A 25989-nucleotide genomic window follows, 5' to 3' on the forward strand; every position below is an offset into this window, starting at 1 on the left:
CCAAGTGTCTATTTCTCTTTTCAGTATAGAGGATTAATATCTCATTTTCATTTATTTAAAATTTGTTGACTTGTGGGAGTTGGGAACTCTGTATTTGACAGTTCCAATTAAACATTAATTTCAACTAATTGCAATTTGAAGAATTTGTTACTATGAAATTAAAAAGCTCAGCAGTAAAACTGACAGAATTTCCTTTGCTTCTCTATGATAAGTCAAATTATAGAAATGTTGACTGCTATCTAATGCAAAATCTTATTTCCATGAGAAATATTTTCATTCCCAGCCACCAGAAAGCGTATGACCTTTAATCAAAGAAAAACTGAAGACTGACAACTGCAATTAAACAATCCAGATTACAATACCCATATGAGTTGATCGTGCTTTGGATCAATCCTCTCCGGTGATCAACTGATTGGATGGAGAGGTGCAGAACCCTGAACTATTTTATGTTTTGAACATATATTTCAATGCATGTATTTTTAAGCTTCAGATATGAAATATGTCCAAATACTTATCCATATGGAATTATAGTTCCAAAAGATTCTATTTCAAATCTGCACAAATTCCACTTGCCAAAGACCTCACAGGACCATGCCCACCATTTATGCTTGGGAACTATATTCCTCCCACAGATGGAGCAACAAATATTAAAATACACACACATACCCTTTCACTCATTCCTGCTCTCACATACAATACAACACAGCCCATCTTCCTGGTCACAAATGTTTGTTTTCCTTCCTTCGGCATTCAAAAATTTTCACCCTTTCTCCAAGAGAAATTACCCAAGCAACCTTCCAATCACAACCTTGATCTCAAAGTCAAAGATCTCATATCTATGTCAGATCTCAATACACCTTCTCTTGCTCCAGAAGCTACGTACTCAAAAGGCAAGTAATTTATACTCTCCTCCCTCACCCACCCAATATACTATAGTGAAACTAGGACAGGAAAACTGCAATAAAAACTTCCATGTAGAAAAGAAAACCGAAAATACTTATGAAATCTAACTGTGCAGATGTTTCAAGGAGCTCCTGTTCTGCTCATGGGGAATGCTCCTTTATCCGGCCTGGGTTCTCCTCCCTGATATTAGCTGCCTAGTCTGTAGTTCTCCATGGTCTTTGTTCTCTAGGTGGTCCTTTTGCATTATTCACCATGTCCTTATTTGAATATGGCTCTGGACGTTACTCCTTCTCAGGTGTGGACAGCATGCCCAGCCAGCTCCTTGTCCGAGAAGTTTGGAGGAATGAAGAGTTCTTTCAAATCCTGATAAATCAGTCTATTTTATCCCAGGCTGGAAGCTCATTTGCCAGCGTATCTTTCACAAAAACAAGTTCTTTTTTCTTTTGATTCCAGCAAATACCACAGGTCAGTTGTCCCATCTGCAGTTCTCTGGGAGACATTCTATTGTCTCTGAGCTACCTGCAGTTGCCTCGAATCTGTGGGATGTTCTGAGAGAAGCACAATCTCATTCTCTTCTCCCTGTGCCATTTTGTTCAGCTTCAAGGATTTATACAAAATGACATTAATTAAGAGCTTTTAGCAACAGGTTTGAAGGCCACACTGTTGAATTGGTTCTTGCCTAAGCTTAACCTTAATTGATGTTCGTTGTTCAAAGCCATCCTCAGTTTTATGTATTACCATTTGCAAATGAAAATCAGACCCTGGCAGTCACAGAACTACTTAAATTTCTGTATTATCTTACATATCTTTTTGAAAATTCGACAAGTCTTTTCTGAGTTCATCTCTCTCTTAGGCACTAGTCAAACACACCAATAGCAAACAAGAAATACTAGCTACATACCTATTCATCTAAAAACCACAAGCTCATTCTGTCCATCATCAGCTTTCCAAGGTATTATAGGATATAATGTACCAAACCTTTCAAGACTCCATAAAATGCGTTGCCATCATTCTAACCTCCAATAAGTTTTCTCACCACCTACTTCTGGCACTGGAGCCAATGCAATATAAGCTGACCATACCAGTCAGCTTTAGCTAAGTTCTCCTATAGCAACAAACAAATCCAAAATGTCAGTGGCTTATCACAACAAATATTGATTTTTTTTTTACCCATGTGGATCCATTTGGGTCAGCAAAGTCTCTGCTCCATATCCTTTCCACTTCAGAATTCACACTGAGAGGATGATGTCTACTTTGCACCTGCTGGCCTCATGACATGAGACAAGGCAGAAAAGACACATGGGAAAAGAGGCACGGCAGAGCCCTGTTTGGGCTCATAAAGCCCCTGATGGTAAGTGGCACACGGAGCTTCTGCTCGTCAGGCAAAGCAAATGTCACATGTGCCAAGCCTGATGATGATGTGAGAAGAATGATTCTCCTACAGGCAGGGGCAACTAACAGAATTCTTCTTAAAACCACGGCCGTTTTTAAAATTACATGATTAGATGGCTGTATCAGATTTTTGGGAACTAGTACTTTATTAGCCCTGGAAAACTGTGTATTATCACAATTTCCTTGCTGATGATTCAGTCCCAAGCAATTTCTTAAAGCCTATGTTGGCAAACACAAAGGTTATTTACCACCACTTGCAACAAATGCTTTTATATCAAAACTATTCAAAAGAATAATGACTATGATGAAAATAAAAACCCAAAACCACTCTACATTCCTCTCCTGAATTACTCTTCCACAGTCCAGCCTCACCACCCACGCACACCATTAAAAACTACATATATGTCTTCATAAAAAGAGACATCAAGGATGAAATGCCCACGGACAAGTCAGCCCTAGTGAGATCAGGGACGATGTAGGAGCCTCACTGGTCCAATCATTCTATTTTCCTGTGATGTTATGAGATTAGAAAATCTGGTGTGCTTGACTGGGATAGTTTTTTTTTTTTTTTTTTGACTGGGATAGTTTTGATGAAAAATTAAACCTTAAAATGGGGACTGTGTTCTGTTACTGAACTACCCCTTGGAAAAACAATTCCGTTTTTTTTTTAAATTTCCAACTGTTTGGCATTATCTGCAAATAGTCTCTCTAACCCGGGAAGTAATTATTTTTGCCTCAAAAGTTGTCCGCTAGAAGCAGATGCCGTGCCTGGAACCCCATCTGAAGTAATTGCCGCCATGGGGTGGCAGACGCTATCACGCTGACAGTGGAGACCGCTTCTTTCAAGAAAAATCTCTTTGTTGTCTGTAATTGCGGCTGAAATCACACCTCCCTGTTGCAGGTGTACTGTCAAGGTATCCCATTCTTAAACATGCCATAAACCATTAGCAAGTTGACCTTTCACGACAAAGCAAGATGCCTACATTCTTTAAACATCAGAGAGCGCTGGGGAGAATGTATATATCATAACATGTAATCACAACATACACCATGTTTCTATAATATATAGAATTAAAGCTTAAAACTTAAAACACCAAGTTGCTGTGTTTTTGTTTTGTTTTGTTTTTTGCGGTACGCGGGCCTCTCACTGTTGTGGCCTCTCCCATTGCGGAGCACAGGCACCGGATGCTCAGGCTCAGCGGCCATGGCTCACGGGCCCAGCTGCTCCGCGGCATGTGGGATCTTCCCGGACCGGGCACGAACCCGTGTCCCCTGCACCAGCAGGCAGACTCTCAACCACTGTGCCACCAGGGAAGCCCAACACCAAGTTTTAATGACACCTATGGTACCATGCCTCCCCACACGACCAAGCTAAAACATACCTGAAGCGATAGGGCACACGTAAAAAATGCACTACTAACACTACAAAAATGAGCATGTTGTTTACATAATAGTTTCCTCTCCTTACACTTACACTTTTTTGATTTTAATTTTTAAAAATGTGAAGTTTTTACCTCAAGCAATGCCATATGCTAATAAAGAAAATGCTTTTTCTATGCTATGAAATGCAATTTTGAATCTATGTGACATATGTTCCACTTATAAGATACCTTATTTTCCTTTTGGTTGAGTCCCCATTTTAGTTCTTCTACTTGAAATCTCAGTTTCTTCACTTCGGCCTCATTTTGATCCATGAGGTTGTTGACGTGGGTCATTTCTGCCGTCTTTGCCTGGTGCTGCCTGCTTAGTTTATGGTAGGCATGTTGAAGGTCCAACAGTTCCTTTTAAAAGAAAACAGGGATTCCATTATTTGTAGTTTCCTCTGATAAAGTCAGAAGAATGGCAACTTGTTTGGAAAAAATAGAAAAGCACTTTAGGAAGAATTCAGATTAGGCATCCGGAACTCTACATTTCTGCAATTACATATTATGATTCGCATATAACTATAGGTGGAAGGTGTATTTCTGTGTGGCTAAAATACAGTGCAACTCTTTACGTGCTTGAGGGAATGACCCATTTTTCATGTTGTGCAAATTTAGTTTTTATGTATGCTTTCCAAAAGAGGACTCTCATATCCATAAATGAAGAATAAAATATAATAAAAATAAGTACAAGAAGAACTGTTCATCTGCTAAATCAGCCTAAGTATTAAAAGTTAGCAGACTATCTGCTTTTAATTATTTTTCTTAAAAAAAATGTTTTGTGCTGCTGTACTCATGCCGTGAAAGGCACCCTCCTGAAACCACACGAATCTGGCTCAGAGACCTGAAGGGGCTGACCCTGGGGAAAATCCAGAGTGAATCCACCATGAAGTGACTGGATCTCCAGTCAATCTTGTTATAATCAACATTCTACAAGACATGAATTGACAGGTTACATTAATTGGCCTCAGATTTCTTACAGCTGCATATAAATCTACAATTATCAAAAATAAAAGTATAATGAAAAGAAACACATCAAGATGCTACTCCTCACGTCTTCAGACTGGCAAGATTATGTGTGATAAAATAATCTGTTGGTAAAATGTGAAGAAACTGAGATTCATTCATGGAAAAACGTTGAGAAAACTATTTAACATGAAAAATGCATTAAAACTCCAACCCAGCCATTCTACTTCCAGGACTGTGTCCTACAGATACACACACAGTTGTGTGAAATGCTGTATGCATGTGGACATGTAGCACAGCGTTATTTTTATGTTAATAGTGAATGATTGGAAATGAAGATCATCGTCATAATATCATATGGAGCTGATTAAATAAAAAGACATTAAGCTTTTTAATGCTTAAACTATAATATGGCAGCCTTTTGTATAATGATATCTCTCAATATTCTATTAAGTCAAGCAAAATGCAAAATAGTGTGAAGCCTAAAAAAAATAAGCTGAAGTGAATTTTTTTTTAAAATAAATTTATTTAATTTATGGCTGCGTTGGGTCTTTGTTGCTCTGCGCGGCTTCTCATTGCGGTGGCTTCTGTTGTTGCGGAGCACGGGCTCTAGGTGTGTGGGCTTCAGTAGCTGTGGCTCGAAGGCTCTAGGGCACAGGCTCAGTAGTTGTGGCGCACAGGCTTAGTTGCTCCACGGCATGGGGGATCTTCCCGGACCAGGGATCGAACCCTTGTCTCCCGCATTGGCAGGCGGATTCTTAACCACTGCGCCACCAGGGAAGCCCTAAAGTGAATTTTGATATGACACCATTGATTACTGGTAGCCTCCTGGTCTCTATGAAACACAGAACTCCAACCAAACAGGTAAATGTCCTGCAGATGTGAGAAGAGGGTGTGGACTAGAGCGTAGGACCTGGGAGAAATTGCTGACCACTCTCAGGAAGCCAGGAGGAGGAAAAGGCGGAGGAGGAAAAGGCAGAGGAGGGCTCCCACGCCCACCAGCCACCCACCACGCCTCCATGGCAATCTATCAAATAACTGAGAGATTCCTGGAATCTTGCTGCTGTTCTGAAAGCCCTGGCCCCCATAAGAGTCAGAATCACAACCATTGGTATTTAAACCTGAGCAGTGCCGAAGGGCAGCTGGGAACAGGCAAACTTGGACAGGCAGCTAGACCCCAGTTGATGGGACAGGCTCATGGTCCCTTCCCTTGCCTCACAGTAACAGTGCAGTTTACGGCTTCATGGCAGTGTTTTATCAAATTACATCACAAACCACATTTAAAATGCAAACAGATTTCTCCTTTCTTCTCTTCAGAGTACAATTTTCCAATGCCACATTATATACCTTATGCTTTCACAGAAAGATATGCAGTAGGGAACACAATTCTATTATTTGGAATGACAATGGAGTATTTAATGAAAGATTTTCTTGATCTGGCAAACAAAGAATTTGCCACAAAAGTAATGCAGAGCTTAATGGAAGAGTTATAGCAAATCTATAAAATGATGGCTTTTCCTCAGGAATTATGCAACTACCTAAAAAACCTTTGTGGGGCTTCCCTGGTGGCGCAGTGGTTGAGAGTCCGCCTGCCGATGCAGGGGACACGGGTTCGTGCCCCGGTCCGGGCAGATCCCACATGCTGCGGAGCGGCTGGGCCCGTGAGCCATGGCCGCTGAGCCTGTGCGTCCGGAGCCTGTGCTCCGCAAAGGGAGAGGCCACAACAGTGAGAGGCCCGCGTACCGCAAAAAAAAAAAAAAAAAAAAACCTTTGTGATTTAGTACAATTATTTCTCAGATAGTCAATGCTTTGACTTTAGGCTTGTACAATTCACTTAGATTGGTTTAAATGGAGCTAAGTAAACAAAAAGAACCTTTGAGATGTGCATATAGGAAGGGAGGGAGGGAGGGGGAGGGAGGGGGAGGGAGGAGAGGAGGGGAGGGAGGGAGGAGAGGAGGGGAGGAGAGGAGGGGAGGAGAGGAGGGGGGAGGGAGGGAGGGAGGAGGGGGGAGGGAGGGAGGGAGGGGGGGGAGGGAGGGAGGGAGGGGGGGGAGGGAGGGAGGGAGGGAGGGAGGGAGGAGGGAAGGAAAATCATTGCTGTTTGTCAGTACCAATTCCACCCCAAGCATGTGTCATCCTTGTAGGCAGACCTCTAGCATTCATGCTCTACTGCATGGCCATTTGCTCAGGGAGGGCCACCTTATTCTCAGGCCCAGGAGGTGGATATGTGTTAGCCAACGTCTGTTCTCTGTGAGTGGTCCCCAAGCCTGCAGCATCAGCATACCCTGAGAACTCCATCCAAGATCTACTGAATCAGAAGCTCAGGAGTTGAGGCCCAGCAACCTTGGGTTTAACAAGCCCTCCGGATGTTTATAATTCAACATAAAGTCTGAGGACCACTAGTATATGCCAACTGTAGTAAACTTTACTCTTGCCAGTAAATGTTTTAGGAAGGTAGATGGAACCTAACCGAGCAATGAAATATGAGACGTCTCCTTGGGTGGGAGGAGGTGATCTAGGATTTTTAAGCACTTAAAAATATACAAGGAAGATGTATGCCTGGAGGTACTGATACAACAGTCTGGGCCAATAGGAGAATCATGCTTACAACTGAGGTCCGCAGACCTGGCCTGGCCTTGGGCACATTTCATTACGAGAAAATATATCAAACTGTATCTATAGCCAAATGTATTTTAATTATGTTCATAGGATACCTTTTACTTTCTATTCTAAAAAGATGAAAACTAGATTTCAACATAGGAGAAAAAAAATTATTTCGTTAGTAAGGATATTTAAAAAAAATCAGTTTAGGGTGAAAGAGATTAGTATTAGCCAAGTACCTACTATCACTGAACTCTTCACATACCTTCTCTCTCTTGCCTTTTCTATTTTCCCCATTCAGTCTCTGAGAGGCTATACACATTGCTTATGGCCAAACTAGCTGTAAGTTACTCCTCCTTTTTTCATTGTTTCAAAACAATATCCTGGCTGGCTTTAACCTTGTTAGCAGGCCTTATCTTCTAAGACTTCACAGGTTCTTTGACATTTTAATCCATTAGTTCATCAACACCCCAATTTTACTTTCAGGAGAGAGATGGATTTCTTCCTTAATTCTCAAAGCTATGACCTTTGCTACTATAGACTCATTTTTTTGTCATTCTTGTGATGAGATTCCCCCCACCCCCAGTTCTTTCTTTGAATGCACATTAGAGTAGAGGCACTTAGGGTCACAAACCATAATCCCCTGTATATGTTTTGTTTGATGCTTTTATCTGAAATCTCAATTTCCCCTGTAGCTTACTTACAGACCTCCAGTTGGAAGGCATCCAAATAGATGTTCATTTAAAGAGTTAATAATTTGCATATAAAAAGAGAATAAGTCAATAATAAAGATCCATATGGATTTTTAGAGCAAGCTTATTCTAATATATTTTTTTTTTTTTTTTTTTTTTTTTTTGCGGTACTTGGACCTCTCACTGTTGTGGCTTCTCCCATTGCGGAGCACAGGCTGCGGACGCGCAGGTTCAGCGGCCATGGCTCACGGGCCCAGCCGCTCCGCGGCATGTGGGATCTTCCCGGACCGGGACACGAACCCGTGTCCCCTGCATCGGCAGGCGGACTCTCAACCACTGCGCCACCAGGGAAGCCCTCTAATATATTTTTAATGGTAGAAATACATAAAACCATGATGTGATATATTTTATTTTGGCAGAGAAAAATCTGAATAGAAATTAAACATATAAAAAATATACAGTACTAGAGAGTATTTGTCAGTATGTAATCCTCTATAAATCCAAAGCTATAAAACTGAACAGTAAATATAATTCACAATCCTTTTATAAGTTGATATGAATAATAATGTTGAATCGATATAGAAAATAAGCATATACAATGTGTTTGTATATGGATATTTCTGATAGAATAACATTAGTTCCTCAAATAGATTGACTCTGTTTCTAGTGATGTGAAGAATTTGATAGCAGGTTTTAAATTCTGTGTATGGCTTATGAAATCATGCATTAGTTTATGCTCTTGTGAGAATATTGCTTTCTACCTAGAATTAATATTGTAGCCGATACATGAAGTGCTGAAGCTTAACTGATTTTGATTGTGCCAAGCTGCCAGAACTAAAGTACATTTTCTTATCATTTTAAATGACATCATGAAACGCTGGTTAAAAATGAATCAAATAAGTTTATATGCATCAATTTGAAGGAAAAACAAAATGACATACAGAAAATTTTAAAGTATTAAAGTGTTATTATATATGTTGTTTGTTCAATTTTTAAAAAAATCCATAGAAAATTAGAAATTTTAGCATCTGTAATTTCAAAAATGCATAACAATACTGTACTGTTATGTAGAGAACCTGAAATTCTCAGTATAATATGAGTCAACTATATTTAATAAAGAGAAACACATAAAATTGGAAATAACTAGCTCATGGTCTGTTGATAGCCTTGTTAGACTCCAGCTGTGAGTAATAACACTATCAACAAGGGCAGATTTTCTCTTCTCAAAAGTTGACTCAGGCACATTGGGTGGTTATTACGATCAAATCCATCTACTTGAATAAAGAACTCGCAAGCTCATCCAAATTAAGTGCATTAGAAAAATATCTTGTACCACCTACTTATAAGGATAAATGTCAGTCTCTATATCTTCAATTCTGACCTGTCAGATAATAGCTTTAAAATGAGAACATTTTTGTGGTCTTAAATGGCATCTTCAGAGAGTTCATTTAATATCTTATATGTTAAGTATAGAGTGATGTTAGTGCTCGTTGTAGACTTGACACATTATCAGTGATTCAAGGAGCATTTACTGAGTGTCTACCACGTGCCATGTAGACTGGCTTCTACATTCTATATATAAAAGCAAACAAGGCAGACACAATTTTTAACCTCACAGACATTAGAACCTAGTAGAGGTAATAGATTAAAGACAATTAAACAAGCAAATTTTCCCATTGTGACAAATACTAAGAGATAATCCAATGAGCTAATAAGATAGGGAACTGTTTATGAAAGGTGGATGATAAGCAGGGAGGACATGTTGAGAGGGGATGCTGTCCTGTGCCCTGCAGGTTCTCCTGCAGGATGAGAGGATGTATTTCACCGGTTGCTGGAAATGTCTGATCACAGCCCTTTCCCCTTGGCTATAAGAAGCCTCCTTCCTGGGACTTCCCTGGTGGCGCAGTGGATAAGACTCCACACTCCCAATGCAGAGGGCCTGGATTTGGTCCCTAGTCAGGGAACTAGATCCCACACGTATGCTGCAACTAAGAGTTCGCATGCCACAACTAAGGAGCCCACCTGCTGCAACTAAGACCCTGCATGACCAAATAAATATTTTTAAAAACCCAAAAAACAAAAAACAGCCTCCTTTCTAACTCCACACCCCCTTCCTGGGGCAGCCTGGTCATTTTAGAAGTATGAAGGAACGGCTCTTCTCACCTCAATTTGGGACAGCTCCAAAGATCTATGCCAGCTTCAGAGGTATCCAGAGGTATTACTATTATCACTTCTCCCCAGTCCTACTTCTCCCTCTGCCCTTTGCTCTCTGGCCTCTTTCCCCATGGGTGTTGTACTCCCTAATAAACTTCCTACATTTTGATATCTGTCTCAGAATATGCTACCCAGGTAGCACAAATGCCAACATCATGTCCCATGGCTGTCACCTGGGGAGATCTATCCTATAGAATTAAATATCATAGTACAAACACCATGGATGGAAAATAGATGATGGAAACTTTACTAAGAAAAAAATGTGCAAAAAGGGTGCAAAGCCACAATATTGTGGCTACATTGTGGCACTTATATCGTGTGTGTGTGTGTGTGTGTGAGGCCCATAGACTATCACACATTGGAGTTTGTGTTTATTCAATGCCATTTGTGCTTATTCAGTACCATAGATACATAAGCAATTGACCAAAAAAAAAGTTTGTTGAGCATCTACTAATCTCTCATATAATCAGTTATGTCAATATTCCCAATAATATTCAAGTTTTTTAGAAAATATAAAAAAGCTTCATTAACTTTAAATTAAGTCCTACTTTCCTCATCTGTAAAATGCATACAATAGCAATTTCATAGAATTGTAACCTTCAAAAGACACAATATGTGTAAGTCATTTGTGATACATTAATTAAACGTAACAGGATAGGTAGAAAAACTGGCTAGGATAGTTTAGTTAGTTAGTTATCAAATGCAGTAATAAGGTGAGGTGTCAGTAATCCAGAGTAGATAGAGCATCTCAGCAAATGCCACCATGGACTGGGTTCTTTTTACCTTTCTGCTTTGTCACCCTTAGCTCATACGTGGTCTTTGTCCTTAAACTTGATGTATTATAATCCCCAAATATCTGCTGAATCTTGCTGGGAAGGAAGTAGGAAGGGAACGAGCAAGGATAGAAGTGGTTTTCTCCAAGTGAAACTTTGCCTTTGTGTTGATAAGGCAACCTCTCAATGTTATGTTTTCGGGAAAAAAAATGCAAAAAAATTGCACAAAATATTGAGCAGAATAAAAATATATAGTAAAAATCAGACATGTTGTAAACAAACTGAGAAACAACAAAGGCCAAGAGATATTATTACAGCACAGACGGATTGTGGGAAATAAAAACGTATAAAGAGAGGAACTAATAGTAAACTTATAATCAGCGACAACAAGAAGCCTTATTAAATCCAGTAATGTCTTCAGTTGCTGAGTAACCTAGAATTCTAAGCCCAGCTAAACTAATATGCGAGAGGCAGGGCAAAATCAATTTTTTTTTTTTGCGGTACGCAGGCCTCTCACTGTTGTGGCCTCTCCCGTTGCAGAGCACAGGCTCCGGACGCGCAGGCTCAGCGGCCATGGCTCACGGGCCCAGCCGCTCCGCGGCATGTGGGATCTTCCCGGACCGGGGCACGAACCCGTGTTCCCGCACGAACCTGCATCGGCAGGCGGACTCTCAACCACTGCGCACCAGGGAAGCCCCAAAATCAATTTTAGTTTTAGGCAGAGGCAGGATTTTCCATCCACATATTCTTGATGAAAGAACTCAGGATGTTCTCTAGGAAGTTATCTTTCTACAGCTCTTTGAATTCATCAAATCCTTTCCTGTCTCAAAGTATTCGGACATGCTTTTCCTTTCGCCTACAAAGAGCTTTTGCAACTCTACACTCACGTGGCTCCTAATTTACATTCAGGTCCCAGTTTAAATAGGATTTCCTGTGAGACGCTTTCTTGATTACTCAAATGTGAATAATGGTTCACAGTATTATTTTTAATTATCATTCAGATACCTGTTCATTTCCTTTCTAGTCTTTATTGCATGTTGAAATTTATACCTGTTTGTGCATTTACTTAAGATTGCTTTATCCTACTAGTCAATATATATTTAATGCACCTATATCTGTAGAGTAGAAACAATTTAGAGTTATGTGGAAAAGTGAAAATTAATTAGTTGTCAGGTCCATAGAAAACTGGAGCTCTAATTGTAAAATTTTGGAAATAATGAATATACAATGCAAACTTTAGAGAGAGAAAGCTGTTTCTAGCAGAAAAAATACGATCTCAATTTAACTACAAAAAGATATATATAAAGATATATATATCTTTGTATATGGCAAGCAATCAATTCAAACTGTTGGATAAAGCATACGGATATTATCTGAGGAAAATTGAAGGAATGAATTATTAAGGATAAAAATAATCTATTGATACAAGTACAAAAAAATGAATTGATGAATTGGTAAACAAGCAGAATAGTATAGAAAAACTATGAGCCAGCCTAAAGAAAATTTTAAAAAGAACACCTTGAAAATATACAAAATTGGAAATGAATTGGTATTTATATCAGATTAATAAAATAGGAGTAGTTTTGTTAAGCCTTGCCTTTCAATGGGACACTGAGACTAAAGTCTGCCTGATGGAATGTGGAAGGAACTGGTTTATAGCTCTTCTAGCTCTAGCAAGGAGATATCCCATGGGAATTTCCGTGATGTCCCACTTCCTTACCTAAGTACCTAGAACTGAAGGGCTACAAGATGACGAAGCTAAAAGCTGACAGTTACAGATCCCTGAGTCACCACATGGAGAAGAAACACCAAGGAGAGCCTCCTGGCTTCACTGGATTAAGAAATGAGCAAAAAATAAACTTGTATCAGCTGCAGAGATCCGGAGTTTGTTGTAGTGCTTTATCCTTACTAATAGTCTAGCACAATAATATTAGGTTACACCAATTGACATGCTTAAAAAACATTTTGATTGACTAATTCACTGGCAGTTTCAGTGCATAACAAAGGTTACTAGGCTTTTAGTCATTTTTAAATTGACTCATTTTACAAAAAGATGTCTGTCTCTCAGATACACCATCAGGGTCATAGGGACAGAGCTTTTTTTGGTCTTTTCCTTTTAACTGTATAGTTCATCAATTATCTGTAGTGTGTTAAATAGTGCCTGGACACTGAAGGTGCTCAACAAATGATAAATGAATATATGAATAAATGAATATACTTACAATATGTCTTACTGATTGGTGAAGCAAACAACAAAATGTGTTTATGATTCTAGATTGTATGCAGGCTGGATTGTACTGTGCACAGGAAAAGGAAGAGTCTCTTTACACTCATTTCCTTTTAACAGCAAGCATTCATCACCAATTCAATCTACACATAATAAAGTTTTGTAATAGTTGGCAATACATTAAAATAGTTATTATAGTACATATCCTGACTCTGTGTGATATTTAAAGATTTCTAAAGAATTGCAAATACGGCTATTAACCCTACGGCTAAACCATAAGTTGCAAGTACAATTTAGTACTCATACAGCATCCTTTGTCTCCAGAGAACATACAAATATTAAGTTAAACCCTGAATTGTTAGTCACCAAAATTGTAGATGGAATCAGAAGTTCTTTTTCTATTTTCCAGGCTCGGCTCCCATGGGGGGAATAGAGAAAGAGATCATTGACTCACACTCAGCGGGGAATGCATCACTCCCACACAGTTTTTTCTTAAAGCCATGCACACTTAGCTAAGTAATGCTTTATAACCAAACTTTCCAACCTTCTCTCTACCCACACTGAGAAGAGCCCTGTAATTGTACAAAGCTACAAATGTTCAGAGAAAATACTTTTCTGTGGAAAATATTTCATTTCATTTGATAAATCAGGGTTTCTCCAGGTCCTCCGTGCAGCCCTTTTACATGAAAGTGGTTCTGCATACAGCAAACTCTCCTGACAGATAAGGGTATTGCTTTTGCTCATAATTCTAGGGAAATAAATAATTTAAATAAAGTACATAGATTTGTGTGTTGAGTTTGACAGACCCAATAGCCAAACAATTCCTACTTCCATTCATGGAAAAGAAAGAGCAGAAGGGTCAATAAAGGCGAGAAAAAGGAAGTGATCAGAAAGGCCAATAGAAATAAAACCACAGTGAGTGTTCATAAAAATTAATAGGAAATAATCCAGAGATTAAGATAAAGATAGAAAAAATTCTCAGAAGAGGAAATATAATAATCCAAGAAATGAAAAAATATTAATAAGGATATCGATATAGAAATGGTAAGAAATACACTCTCATATACCACTGAAGGAAAATGTAAATTTTCATGACATTAAGACAATTTATGAAAATATATCATCAGTTCTTACCTCTGTCCTAGATTTTATAACAAGAAAATTATTCTAGGAAAATACTATATATATATATATGTATACATATATGTGTATATATATATGAATATATATATGAATGAAAGTTTTATGTTCAAAAATAGTCACTATGCATTATATCTAACAATAATATGTTAAAAAGTAATCTATATGATCGGACCCTTACTGAGTAAATTATAATTAATCCTTATACGGTAATATTATAAGCCCTTAAATTATGTGCGAAGAATTTTGATGATGCGACAATAATGAGGCTATATAATGTGGAATAACAAAGCACAGGCACAATTTTATGTACATGACTCCAATTATGTATGTATGTATGTATACACCACAAAAACACACAGTAACAAGACATGCATGAAATAGGGTTTTTACTTCTGTCCAGTTTTACGTAAGACCTCAACACTGAACTCCTCTCCTTCTAAAACAAATGACAAGAAAAATAAAAGTGTGGTAGAAACCTGGTCCTGCACCCACTAGGCCCTGCCCACCTGGAGGGTGTGTAATGGGCGGATCATAGGTGGACAGGGAGACCCTGGGAAGGCCTGTTATCTGAGCCCGGGGGCAGTTTCTCTCCTCTGTCCTGGGAAATGGAATGGAGTTACCTGCCCCACATGAAGACACATCAATTTTTCCAGAGAAAAACCTTAAAAGTGTCACCTGGTGTTTGGGGGACAGACTGATTCCTCATTCATACTAGAAAAAGGATAAGCAGCCTGTTGCTATAGAGCAGGGAGGTGGTGCTTCCCTGGCAATTGCCTGCCCTTTCAGAATTTCTTGGAACGGGAAGGCATAAATGTTTGGGGGTGAGTCTGAGTGGCCCCTGCAGAGAAGAGCTGGATTTGCATCATTTAAAAAAAGTTCCCCACTTTAAAGGACCAGTCGGGTGGGCGAGGTGACACCAACAGAAGAATCCCACATGGAGTGGATTCTGGGAGAGCTCAGGGTGATGGTAGGTCAGGGGCTGACTGAAGAGGCACTGCGGCAGAAGGGGCTGGCCTGGAGCACCATGCCTGAAACCACTCCAATTCATAGGACTGCTCCCTCCTCTGTCCTCTCTTCCAGCCCTGAGAAGTAGAAGAAAGCCTATCTAGTCGGGGCGGGGGTGGTGGGGGGGGGGGCAACGTAGGGAGGAGGGAGCAGAAGATCCCATCCTCACTGCCTGCCACCTGGTCTGATGCCAAACTGCGGAAACACAGAAGCTTCGACCCTGAGGTCTACAAACGGAGGGGATTTAACAGAGCATTTTCCATCTACTGGACACGCCCTCAGAGATACAAAGTGCATGTTGTAAGAAGGAAGTGGTTTCCTCTTAACTCATTTCTGTATCTTTTTCAGCGCCTGCAATGTGTAATATTACATGTGGATGATGTTTCAAAAGGAGTATATCAAGTTGAAAGACGAACTGTTGATGTAGAAAAGATTGAAAAGGGTTTTTTTGCTATTGCATTCCTAAAAATATTGTATAACTTGTTATTAAATAAATATTAACCTCTAAAATGTTACTCTTTCCTGGAATACAAGTGGACCATCATTTTCGACAGAGTATTTGCTTTGGGAACAAGATGAGAGATCACAGGTGTACAGATTGAGTGTGCCTTTTACTTTCTGTTGAAATAACCAAACTTAGATCTAGAACCCCAAAGCTAACTCAGTTTTCCAATTTGATCTGAGAAAGATCGAGCATATTTTATTCACAACCTCAGATTGTCTCAGAACTCAGGAATTAAACACCTATTCATAGCATTTATTAACATTTAATCCTCCAGATCGCCTCTATATCCAGAAATAATTATCTGTTACCTATATGAAATTATCAAAACTACCCTATAGGTTAACGTTAATTGGCACATTAAGGTGATCTCATAGGGAGTCTGGAAATATCAACCAGTTTAATGAGTGAAAAATTAAGGCACACAAATAAATCCTTCAGTGTAGAATAACTGAACTGCTTCTCTCCTCTCATTGTGTTGGTGTTTACGAAAGAGAAGCATTGGAAGCCAAAGTTAGTAAAACATTAAAATCAAATTAGGAAAACAAATAAGTTAGTTCATCTAAAACTAAAAGTAAGTATCCCCATACCTAATTTCCAAGGGTTGCCTCTTGTACAAAGTGGGTCCCTTCGTGGTTGCCGGCACGAGTCATGAATTCAACAATGTGGTATTGCGTGGGTTAAGGAATGGAGTTTCTCAGGGAAACAGCAAGTTGGAAAGGTTGGATTCACAACAGAAAAAAAGGCATGGGTCCCACACGTCAAGGAAAACCTCCAGAGCTAGAAACACTGTTTGGATGTGTCCTCCAGTCAAGGGACGGCCCTTCCTCCTGCTCTACTTAGCCGTGTCTGGCAGTTGGAACCTGGGTGCTGCCTGTCGACACAGATAGTAAGTACCAGTTGCCCAGAACCTGGAACGTTTGGGTGGCTCACAGAGAGCCAGTTGATAACTTTTGAAAATGTAGTGAGCCCTGTGTTACATGTGTGACACATTCCTGGCCAAGGGAGCTCACATTCTACTAGAAAAATGAGATGAGTTAAAATACATGAAAATAGAATACGGTGAGTGCTGTGTCAGGGCTGGGAATGGCTGCTATAAACACAGTTGGAGAAAATCCGAGTGACTTTCCTACACGGAGAACTTATTCTAACTCCTGTTATTCATGTTAAATTTACTTGTGTCACTGGTAGTTGCTATCATCTCATTTGCTCTTTTTAAATTTTGATGCTAAAAACAGGAATTTAAGAGACTTTAACATCTGCCATCCCTACCTGATAAATGTCCTTTATTTGTACATGTTCTTATCATCTTATGAACAGGCCTAAGTCTCAGGAGGGAAAAAGTGATTCTACAAATATGTTTTTGATTCTTTTTTTTGTAACTTTAAGTATCCTCCCAAGTTCATAATTGAAAATTAGGCCACAGACATTGTTTGTATACTCTTTTTATATTTTCATGCTATAGCTATTCAATAAAAATCACTCATGCAAAGCTTCTGTAACAAAATTTAAATATAATCCTTTACATACAAAATTGAACAGGGTTAAAAGGTCCTATACTAAACATTATACAAAGCATTCTGGGCTCTAGATACTGCTTCATCTGCTCTGTTTATATGGCATATCTTAAGTATACATGCTCTGAAAATACTTTGTCAACTACCTATATTGTCAATAGACTCAATATTTATAATTTCAATGGAATTCTGTTCATCATTTTTAAATAAGTGAAATATATTAGTGGTTATTTCAGTCTGTATAAGCCCAAGTGTTACACAGATACTAACACGGTCTAACACAATGGCAAGAAAGAGTTTCTTCCACCATGAAAATGGTATATTTCTTCCAAAGGCACAAATGCAGTTACAGATGCAAAAGTAAGGCAATGAAAAATGCAATTCTGTTATACAAGAAGGCAATTTTCTTCTAAATTCCTTTATGTGGAAAATTTTCTTGAAATGCTATAAAATCAATATAATTGGAATTCATTTTGATTTGATTATGACTTTGTTATTATTCAGAATAATTTTCCCTCCTTCAAAAATACAGCTGTAATTATTCCCCAGTTAATAATTGTACAAGATCAGTTTCGTATCATCCAAAAATCAGACGACTAATTATCTAGCATTTTGTTAAATTAACTTCAACTTGTAAATATGAAATCATGCTTATTTTAAGCCTAAAAAAACCAGTGAACAAGTTTCCTCTTATCAATAATAAATGTTAGCTTCTAGTAAACATCTGGTAATTGAGTATGTAAGGTGATACATCATAATAAAAAATTTTTTTCAGACTTTTCACTTCAAATCATGAAAGAAGAGGACTTGGTTATTATGCGTTTCATGCATAGTTGAGAAAAAATATGCATATTGTTGCATATGTAGTTGAGATGGATCCAGTCCATCTGGTCACAGGCTTGTAAAATAAGAAAAGTTGAAAACGCTTGTGTTCAAATGTCCAGCTACCCCCATTTTCTGTGAATTTTATAGGGTCAGTTCATCTAAGGTTAGGGATAAACTATCCCTGCAGTTGCATCAAACCATTTGGTCCATTAAGACTTGACTTTAGCTGCCAAATGACATTTTCCCCTGCATAATACTGTTTGGCATCTGCATTGATCAAATTAACTGGTCACTTGCCAAATGTCCACTTCACTTTGGCACGTAGATAAAGACTATGGGAGTGAGAGAATGATTTACTAAGTGTCTGAAAGAATTTATATATTCACCCTACTTAAATTATACTCAAAAATAACAATCACCCTTTAGCGTTCCTCTCAAATTAATGAATACTTCCAATTATAAGGAAAGAATACTAAAAATGGAAATTGAATAATCTAGACACAGATGATAAAAGCACTTATTTTAAAAACTATATTTTATTTATGGTGCAGATCTTTGTGGTTTGTGATGCTAACTAGAAAAGACATGAAGACATTCTAAACTTTCTATAGAATAGTTATGTACAATTTTGAAAGAAAATAGACATATATAAGATACATTACTGTGATTTTTCACTAGGTTCTTAGTCATTTAAAAAATGTTATTCATTGGTACTATTCTCAAGACACTGTCTATTTCTTATGGAAAGAAACTGTAATCTAGAAGGAAAGATAACATATTCTAATGACTAAAATACAAGGAAAGCAAATTGTCCCTGTAACCAAAAAAAAAAGGAACCTGTTTGCCAGTCCTATCCATATAAAATTAAAATATAACTACCTAGCTTTTTCTAGAAGGAAAAATGTTTAAGTGTACTAGAAAATAAAAATTGCATTGAGATGCAGATGGAGAAGAGATTTAGGTGCATCTGTTGTCTTTTAAGAGGGATACACAGCCCAAGGGAATGTGTCTGGTTATAGTAGAAAGAAGAAAACATCACGACTAATGCGTTTAGATACATACACGTGTATTGTGTGTGTAATTCTTCAAGTTACCCTATACATACATACACACACACATGTATGTACTAATTCTGATACATCATAAATTAAATTACCCACATACTGGACTTAATGTTTTCTTACACTGTTGGCGATGAACGAGGACAACATTTTTGAGATATTGGACTATAGCAATTAAGCATCATATGTTTCAACCAGAGAAAATTTTGCAAGAAGTTTTCTCTAGAATAGGTTATAATCTTACCAACAGATAATGGTGATATCTCACACCACATTACCTCTAGCTCACTGACTTTGTTTTTCGTCCTCAAAGGAATCTCCTTTCTGTTTGAAAAGTTCTGATATCCCCACTAATTTTTCTAAATGATTCTAGATCCTACTTCTTCTAGAGCTCCAGCTTAAATGTCACTTTCTCATCTCCTGGTCAGGAGGAACAGGTTATGATATAATCTCAGAAGTCTCTGTATTGGTTCTTTAATACACTAATGAAACAGCAAGTTTCATGAGGCCAAGGTTCTCATGTGTTCTTTCACTGTCTAGTTCTTTTGTTGCCAAGTTCTTTCACATAACACAGAAAATAGTTATTATAGGCACTAAAAGATGCTTGTTTTCTTAATGAGTTAATGGCTTAGTCATAATAAATCTTGATTTCAAATCTCTCTGGTCAACAGGTCCTAACTGTTGAGTTCAACTATTCCAGTATTTCCGTGTCAGCAGTTCTCTGGCTGTATCAAGACCTCCAAACCATTTGTCAACAATCTATACTTTTTTCTTTACTTCCCTGTTGCCTTCATATCAATTCTTAACCAGCAAAAGTGCAAATCAGTTCAATAAAACTTCTCCCTCGTAAACAAGATTCTTTTCCTGAGTCTTTCTCACCATTTGTTGGGCCAAATGTCAAATCAACTGTAATGAATGCTGCACATTACTGGTAAATTCACTTCCCCAATTTCTAAGACATTTTCTCGTGAAATCTCCATTTTCCTTCAGCCTCAATCTCACTAATCACCTAACTGGAAACATCACAGAAGAACAGAAACAGACAAGAAGTATCTCATCTTTCTGCACCCAAATCCAACCTCTACCTACATCTTCACCTTCTGTCTTCTCTCCTGTGACAAAGGAAGAAACATGTACTTTGCTATTTAAGACCAACCTCTCCACCTACTCCTTAGGGTCTTTCCAAGGACTTCACTTCTCACCACAACCCTCTTCTCACCTGCAACATCATTTTTTTTCATATCTCAGTAGACGAATCCCCTTGACATATATAATATCTTTAACACCTTTAAATATTCAAGGATACATAAATATATTTGATACATTTAATTATACTAAGATCTTTATATCATTAAATATTTTAAAGTATCAAAATGCCCTTCCAAGCATCATCCTGGTTTTTCCATCCATATTACAACAAAACTCCTAGAAAATATATATTCACTGCTACCATTGTCTTACCGCTAATTCTATTCTCAATCAACATTAATCAGGGTTTACTGTCTCCATCAAAACAAGTCTCATTCAGATCACTAAAATGTTACAGATAGCCAAGACCCTGGGTAGTTATCTATCCGTGTTCTAATCCATGTAGCAGAACTTGATGATGGCCTTGGTCCTTCTTAAAGGGTCTTTTCCCTTTGACTTCTGGGGCAGCCTTGTTTTCCTCTGTTCTCCATGTCTCTTCCTTATTTTCTCTTTATTCTTTCTCTACCTAAGATAAAAGTTGCAATGCTCACTAAATTTCCCACCATGCCTTGCAGTTAGTCTGGGCACCTGACTGTCCTGGCCTAATGTTCTGTCAGCATGGTTCAGGGGCAGGTGTCTGCTGCAGGGAGCGCTGAAGAATATATTGAGATGGCTCCTTCTCAGAGGGTCCCTGAGTGAATATGGGAAAAAGACCTGACCTCCACACTGAGCGTGGAGTGAACAAGAAATAATCTTTGGTTTTGGTTACTCTCTGAGATTCTAAGTTGGTTGTGGTTATTATTATTATTTACCAGCACAGAGGTTAACATTACCATATAAATGGATAAGTTTTGTGATAATTGCACTTTACTGTTATTATAAACTTCGTTCATTCCTTTCATCTCTTCCCTTCCCCTCCCTCCCTCAATGTCCATGTTGAATTTTACATTATTTTAAAGACTTTAACTGCACCTGTATTTCCATCCAAAGCAATTATAAGTTCCAAAGGCCAAAAAAAAAGTTCCAAAAGCTAATTATAAGAGCCTAAAGAAAATCATGTCACATTAATTTGTTAATTTATATAAAATCAAATCATAACTCTCCTTTTCAAAAAGTAATCAAGGGGGCTTCCCTGGTGGCAGAGTGGTTAAGAATCCACCTGCCAATGCAGGGAACATGGGTTCGAGCCCTGGTCCGGGAAGATCCCACATGCCGCGGAGCAACCAAGCCCGTGTGCCACGACTACTGAGCCTGCGCTCTAGAGCCCGCGAGCCACAACTACTGAGCCCGTGTTCTACAACTACTGAAGCCCGTGCACCTAGAGCCCGTGCTCCACAAGAAGGGAAGCCACAACAATGAGAAGCCCGCGCACCGCAACGAAGAGTAGCTCCCACTCGCGGCAACCAGAGAAAGTCCTTGCGCAGCAACAAAGACCCAAAGCAGCCAAAAATAAATAAATTAATTAAAACAAAAGTAATCAAGTACATTAAAGGGTTGCTATAAATAGCATCTTATGTACTGTCACATTGGGTGTAAATCTGACTGTTAACGTGATGATAAAGTACATTTTCTAAGCTATTCAACAAATCTTCAAATAAAAATGAGCTTTTTCAACTGTATATGGAAGCAAACTAAGTATAAATCGATAAATCCAAACTAAAATAGTAGCGAATTGAATTCATTGGTAAATTAAAATGAATAATAAAACATGACAAAGTAGTGCTTACTCTAGAATGGCAGAAGTGTTATTACTATAAGGTTATTTATTTAATTTATTCTGCCAAATATAAAATGTGAGGAAAAAATCCTAAATTGTATTAATATAAACCCAACAGCATTTGATTAAATATTTTAAATGTATTCCAAAAAATAAAAATTCAGTAAATTAGAAAGAGCAGGATATTCAGACTCAAAGTCTCCATAATCAGTCATCATATCACCATCATCATCATTATCATGTTTGTTAAAACATTACACTTTGCCTATAAGATCAGGGAAAAACCTAGGATGCCCATTTTCAACCCTAGTTTTTAGTGAAGCCATTTAAAATTTGGCCAAGTAAATATTTTAACATACTTAAAAGTTACAAATATTAAAAATATGGGGACAAAAATCACTATTCTTTGCATAAGATTATAAACAAGTGAACCACAAGATTATAAACTGAATAACATGAAAACATATTAGGGCCAATCTGATTATATGTTAGAAAATAAATATATACAAACCATAGCATCTCTTATAGTCCAGAATTGACCTGAGAGGAACTATAATTTCCAAAATATAGCCAAAAAAGATATAAAATATCTAAGAATAGACTGAATAGGAAATTCATAGGAAGTTTATGAAGAAAATAAAGAAACTTCTTTAAAGGGGAAAAAAGACCTGAATAGTGTGAACAGTTATCAATGATGTATACAGCCAATCTCGAAATTAATTCACAAATTTAATGTCACCCACATCAAGGGATCATAATGGGATTTTCTTTAGAAACACAGAACAATAATATGAAAAGGTAGCTGCCAATATGAGTGTGATAAAAGAACCAAGAAGACCTGGAAAAGAAATACACTGCAATCCTCTATGAGTTAAAATACAGTAAAGTCACAATATTAAAACCAGGTGGTATTATGACACAAATAGACAAACAGATGAGTTTAAAGAAGGGAGAAACCCAGAATTATCTCTAGATAGTCAGGATTTATGTGAGTTGTCCATTGCTAATGAAAGTAAATTGATAATACTTTTTTAGAGACAACTTGGCAATGCTAATAATGAAAATGGGCCCAACTTTTGACTCAGTGATTGCAAAAGTAATAATCAGGTATGTGCTAAAGATAACCTAAATATCACTTATTGGGCTTTAGTTAAATGCATTACTCTGGATGCATTATAATGCATCCATTAAAATCATTTTCAGAAGAAAATGTAATGATTTTATAAAACATTCCTTTTAACGTTTGTGATATTTTCTGTATTTTCCAAAATTTCTACATGAATTCACATTATTTTTGTTATCAAAATAAGACAATTTAAGAGTTGTTTTAAAATAATTACTGCTCTAAGCATAATAGCTAATTTTTTTTAACATTGACACTTAAGATTTGTGAAAATGTGTTAGATTTTTAGTGCAACTTTGAGTTTCATTAATCAAATAGTTGGCTGTTTTTGTATGCATTATGTACAAATAAATAGGAATCTAAGTATCAATTACCTGAAACCTAAACCAAACCTAAGAGAAAATATTTTATACTTTATAAAATTTGGTATAATTTTAGCAATAAAGAGGAAATGTCATTTAACTGAGAATAGGGAATTTTCTGTTGGTAGTTTCTTCTCAGAGCAAACTTCTCTGAAAGGTATGTGAATTTCTATTGAATCCTATGGGCATAAAACTACAATTATTGTTAAATATCCCAGGGAAGAAAAGCAAAAAATATTGATTATGAGAAAGTCTGAAGAACTGAGTTGCCATTGGGTTGGTCTACACAGATTCATGGAGGGAAATTGTTTTTTAATGAGCCACTGTAGGAGATGGGATGTGCTTTTCCTCTGCACATAACAGGGACGGGGTTTGTGAATTACTGAATGAAAGAAATCATTTGTAGAATGGCCCAAGAGAGTGCAAAATTTCTAGGCAATTGCTTATGATACCGTATTATTAGGTAACAATGATGGTACACAGAAAGCCCGTCAACCTCAGAAAAATTCTCAAACCACATACATCAACTTGGAAACAGACCTGGAGTTCATAGCCTTAATTTATCATGTTAGTATCCTCTCAATGAGACAAAAATATCCAAAATATTCAAATGATACACTTCAAAAGACTCAGAATCAGTTTGACAATATCTATGATAACAACTGTTAGAGGTTAAATTAGAAAAATAAATTCACAGAGAATTCTCAAACATTATCGTAGACTGCACAGTAGGTATCAGCTTCCCTACTCCAGTATTTGGTGAGAGTCCCGCTATACAATGAATTGCTCTATAATCTCCTTACTGTTTTCTTAAGACAAAAATAATAAGTGAAATATTTAATAAGCAAACTTCTGCTTTCCCTTAACCTATGAGATACTCATGAGAAAACAGTGATTAGAAATTTTAGCCATAAGAAGACAGGGGCAGGCAAAATTCCCAGAATAATTAATCATGAAAAATTAATCTCACAGTATAAAAGTATAGATAGAGTTGGCATTGGTGCCTTGGGTAGATGCCTATTTGACTTTGGGCATTGCTTCTTGTAATCTTTCCATGTGACATGTTTTAAATTCTCAACTAATTTGTATGTCCCTTGAGGGATTGCGATGTCTTAGGAATCTTTAAATTTCTCACAGCTTTTAGCACAGTGTTTTTCAACATAGTGTGAGGCTGAAAGAGATAATTTTGACAGATTATATATTTGCCTATTAAAAAAAAACCTATCTAAATGTTTTAAATTATTTCTGGTAAATTTTGCTTTTAATAATGATCTCTGGAAAAATATCTGACAGTCTGTTTATTTCAGGTCAACAACTGCAACATTTTTCTTAAAAAAAAAAGAGGTATTTAGTAGTTTAATTTTATTCTAAATTTTATTAATAAAATGGTTAAATATAAATCAAATTGCCAATAAAAATGCTGATAAAATTTGTAAACTCAGCAATGATTCATAGTTAATTCCTTTTTATCAGCCTGCGTATTTTTTATATAATTTATATAGAGTGGCTCAGGCCTTGCAAAGATTGGTGCTGCAGAACTTAAAGATGCAATGACTTCAATGTTTGTGGAATTTGCAAAACAGCAAAAAGCAAATCTATGACTATTTTGTGTTAGAAAAAAAATTAGTCAGCACTTAAAAACCTAGTTCCTAAACAATAAGCATATCTGCCATGATTTTGAAGGTTCCTTTTTCTGAAAAAAAAAATGTTCTTTGTGAAAAAATACCCTACTTATGCAAAAATAAAAGGAAAATATACACAAATATACATTTGCTGAGGGACAGGGAGACAAATGGATGAATATGTGAAAGAGGAACTGCAAGGAAGTAAGACGGAATGTAAACCTGAGAAGCAACAATAAGTGATAACCAGTTAGCTAAAGCAATGGTCAGATGAAGAAGTGATTCTAATTACATACAATTTGAAAATACTTTTGCAAGCACACATTAAGGTCCACATACCAGTAACAAAAAGAAGTATGGAAAAATTGGAGCTAATCAAAATGAATTTGATTAAAAGCTCACTGAGAAAAATTTGATAAAAAAATATTTTATTATGATTTATTACTATAACTACAGACAGTGTTCTCTCAGAAAGTAATGTTTTTATATAAAACACATATACTTATTTCACATTGTTTTTCTTGAATACTGCTACCTTGACTGTAACGAAATATTTGTCTTCAGATTTATATACATACTTTACTGCACACTAAAATCACATTTAGTTTATTTACCCCTTAAGTCAAATTATGAAACTCATGTACATAACAAAACATTCTTCATATTGCACCTTTAATCTAGGATGCAAGGATCACCCTAGGTACCTACTACAGAAATTATTACAAATTCCACACA

At 37.2% G+C, this 25989-nt stretch overlaps 1 protein-coding gene across 3 annotated transcripts in view; it reads right to left on the reverse strand.

The window, feature by feature from the left end:
- CCDC102B (coiled-coil domain containing 102B) overlaps nt 1-25989 on the reverse strand; it is a 258680-nt gene that overhangs the window by 55910 nt on the left and 176781 nt on the right. For all 3 annotated transcript variants that reach the window (XM_067698868.1, XM_067698866.1, XM_067698867.1), the window contains one exon: nt 3906-4076. In XM_067698868.1, the coding sequence (XP_067554969.1) occupies nt 3906-4076 (171 nt within the window). The remainder of the gene's footprint in view (nt 1-3905; nt 4077-25989) is intronic.

Source organism: Pseudorca crassidens, chromosome 12 (genome assembly GCF_039906515.1).
Source record: "Pseudorca crassidens isolate mPseCra1 chromosome 12, mPseCra1.hap1, whole genome shotgun sequence".
Lineage (NCBI taxonomy): Eukaryota > Metazoa > Chordata > Mammalia > Artiodactyla > Delphinidae > Pseudorca > Pseudorca crassidens.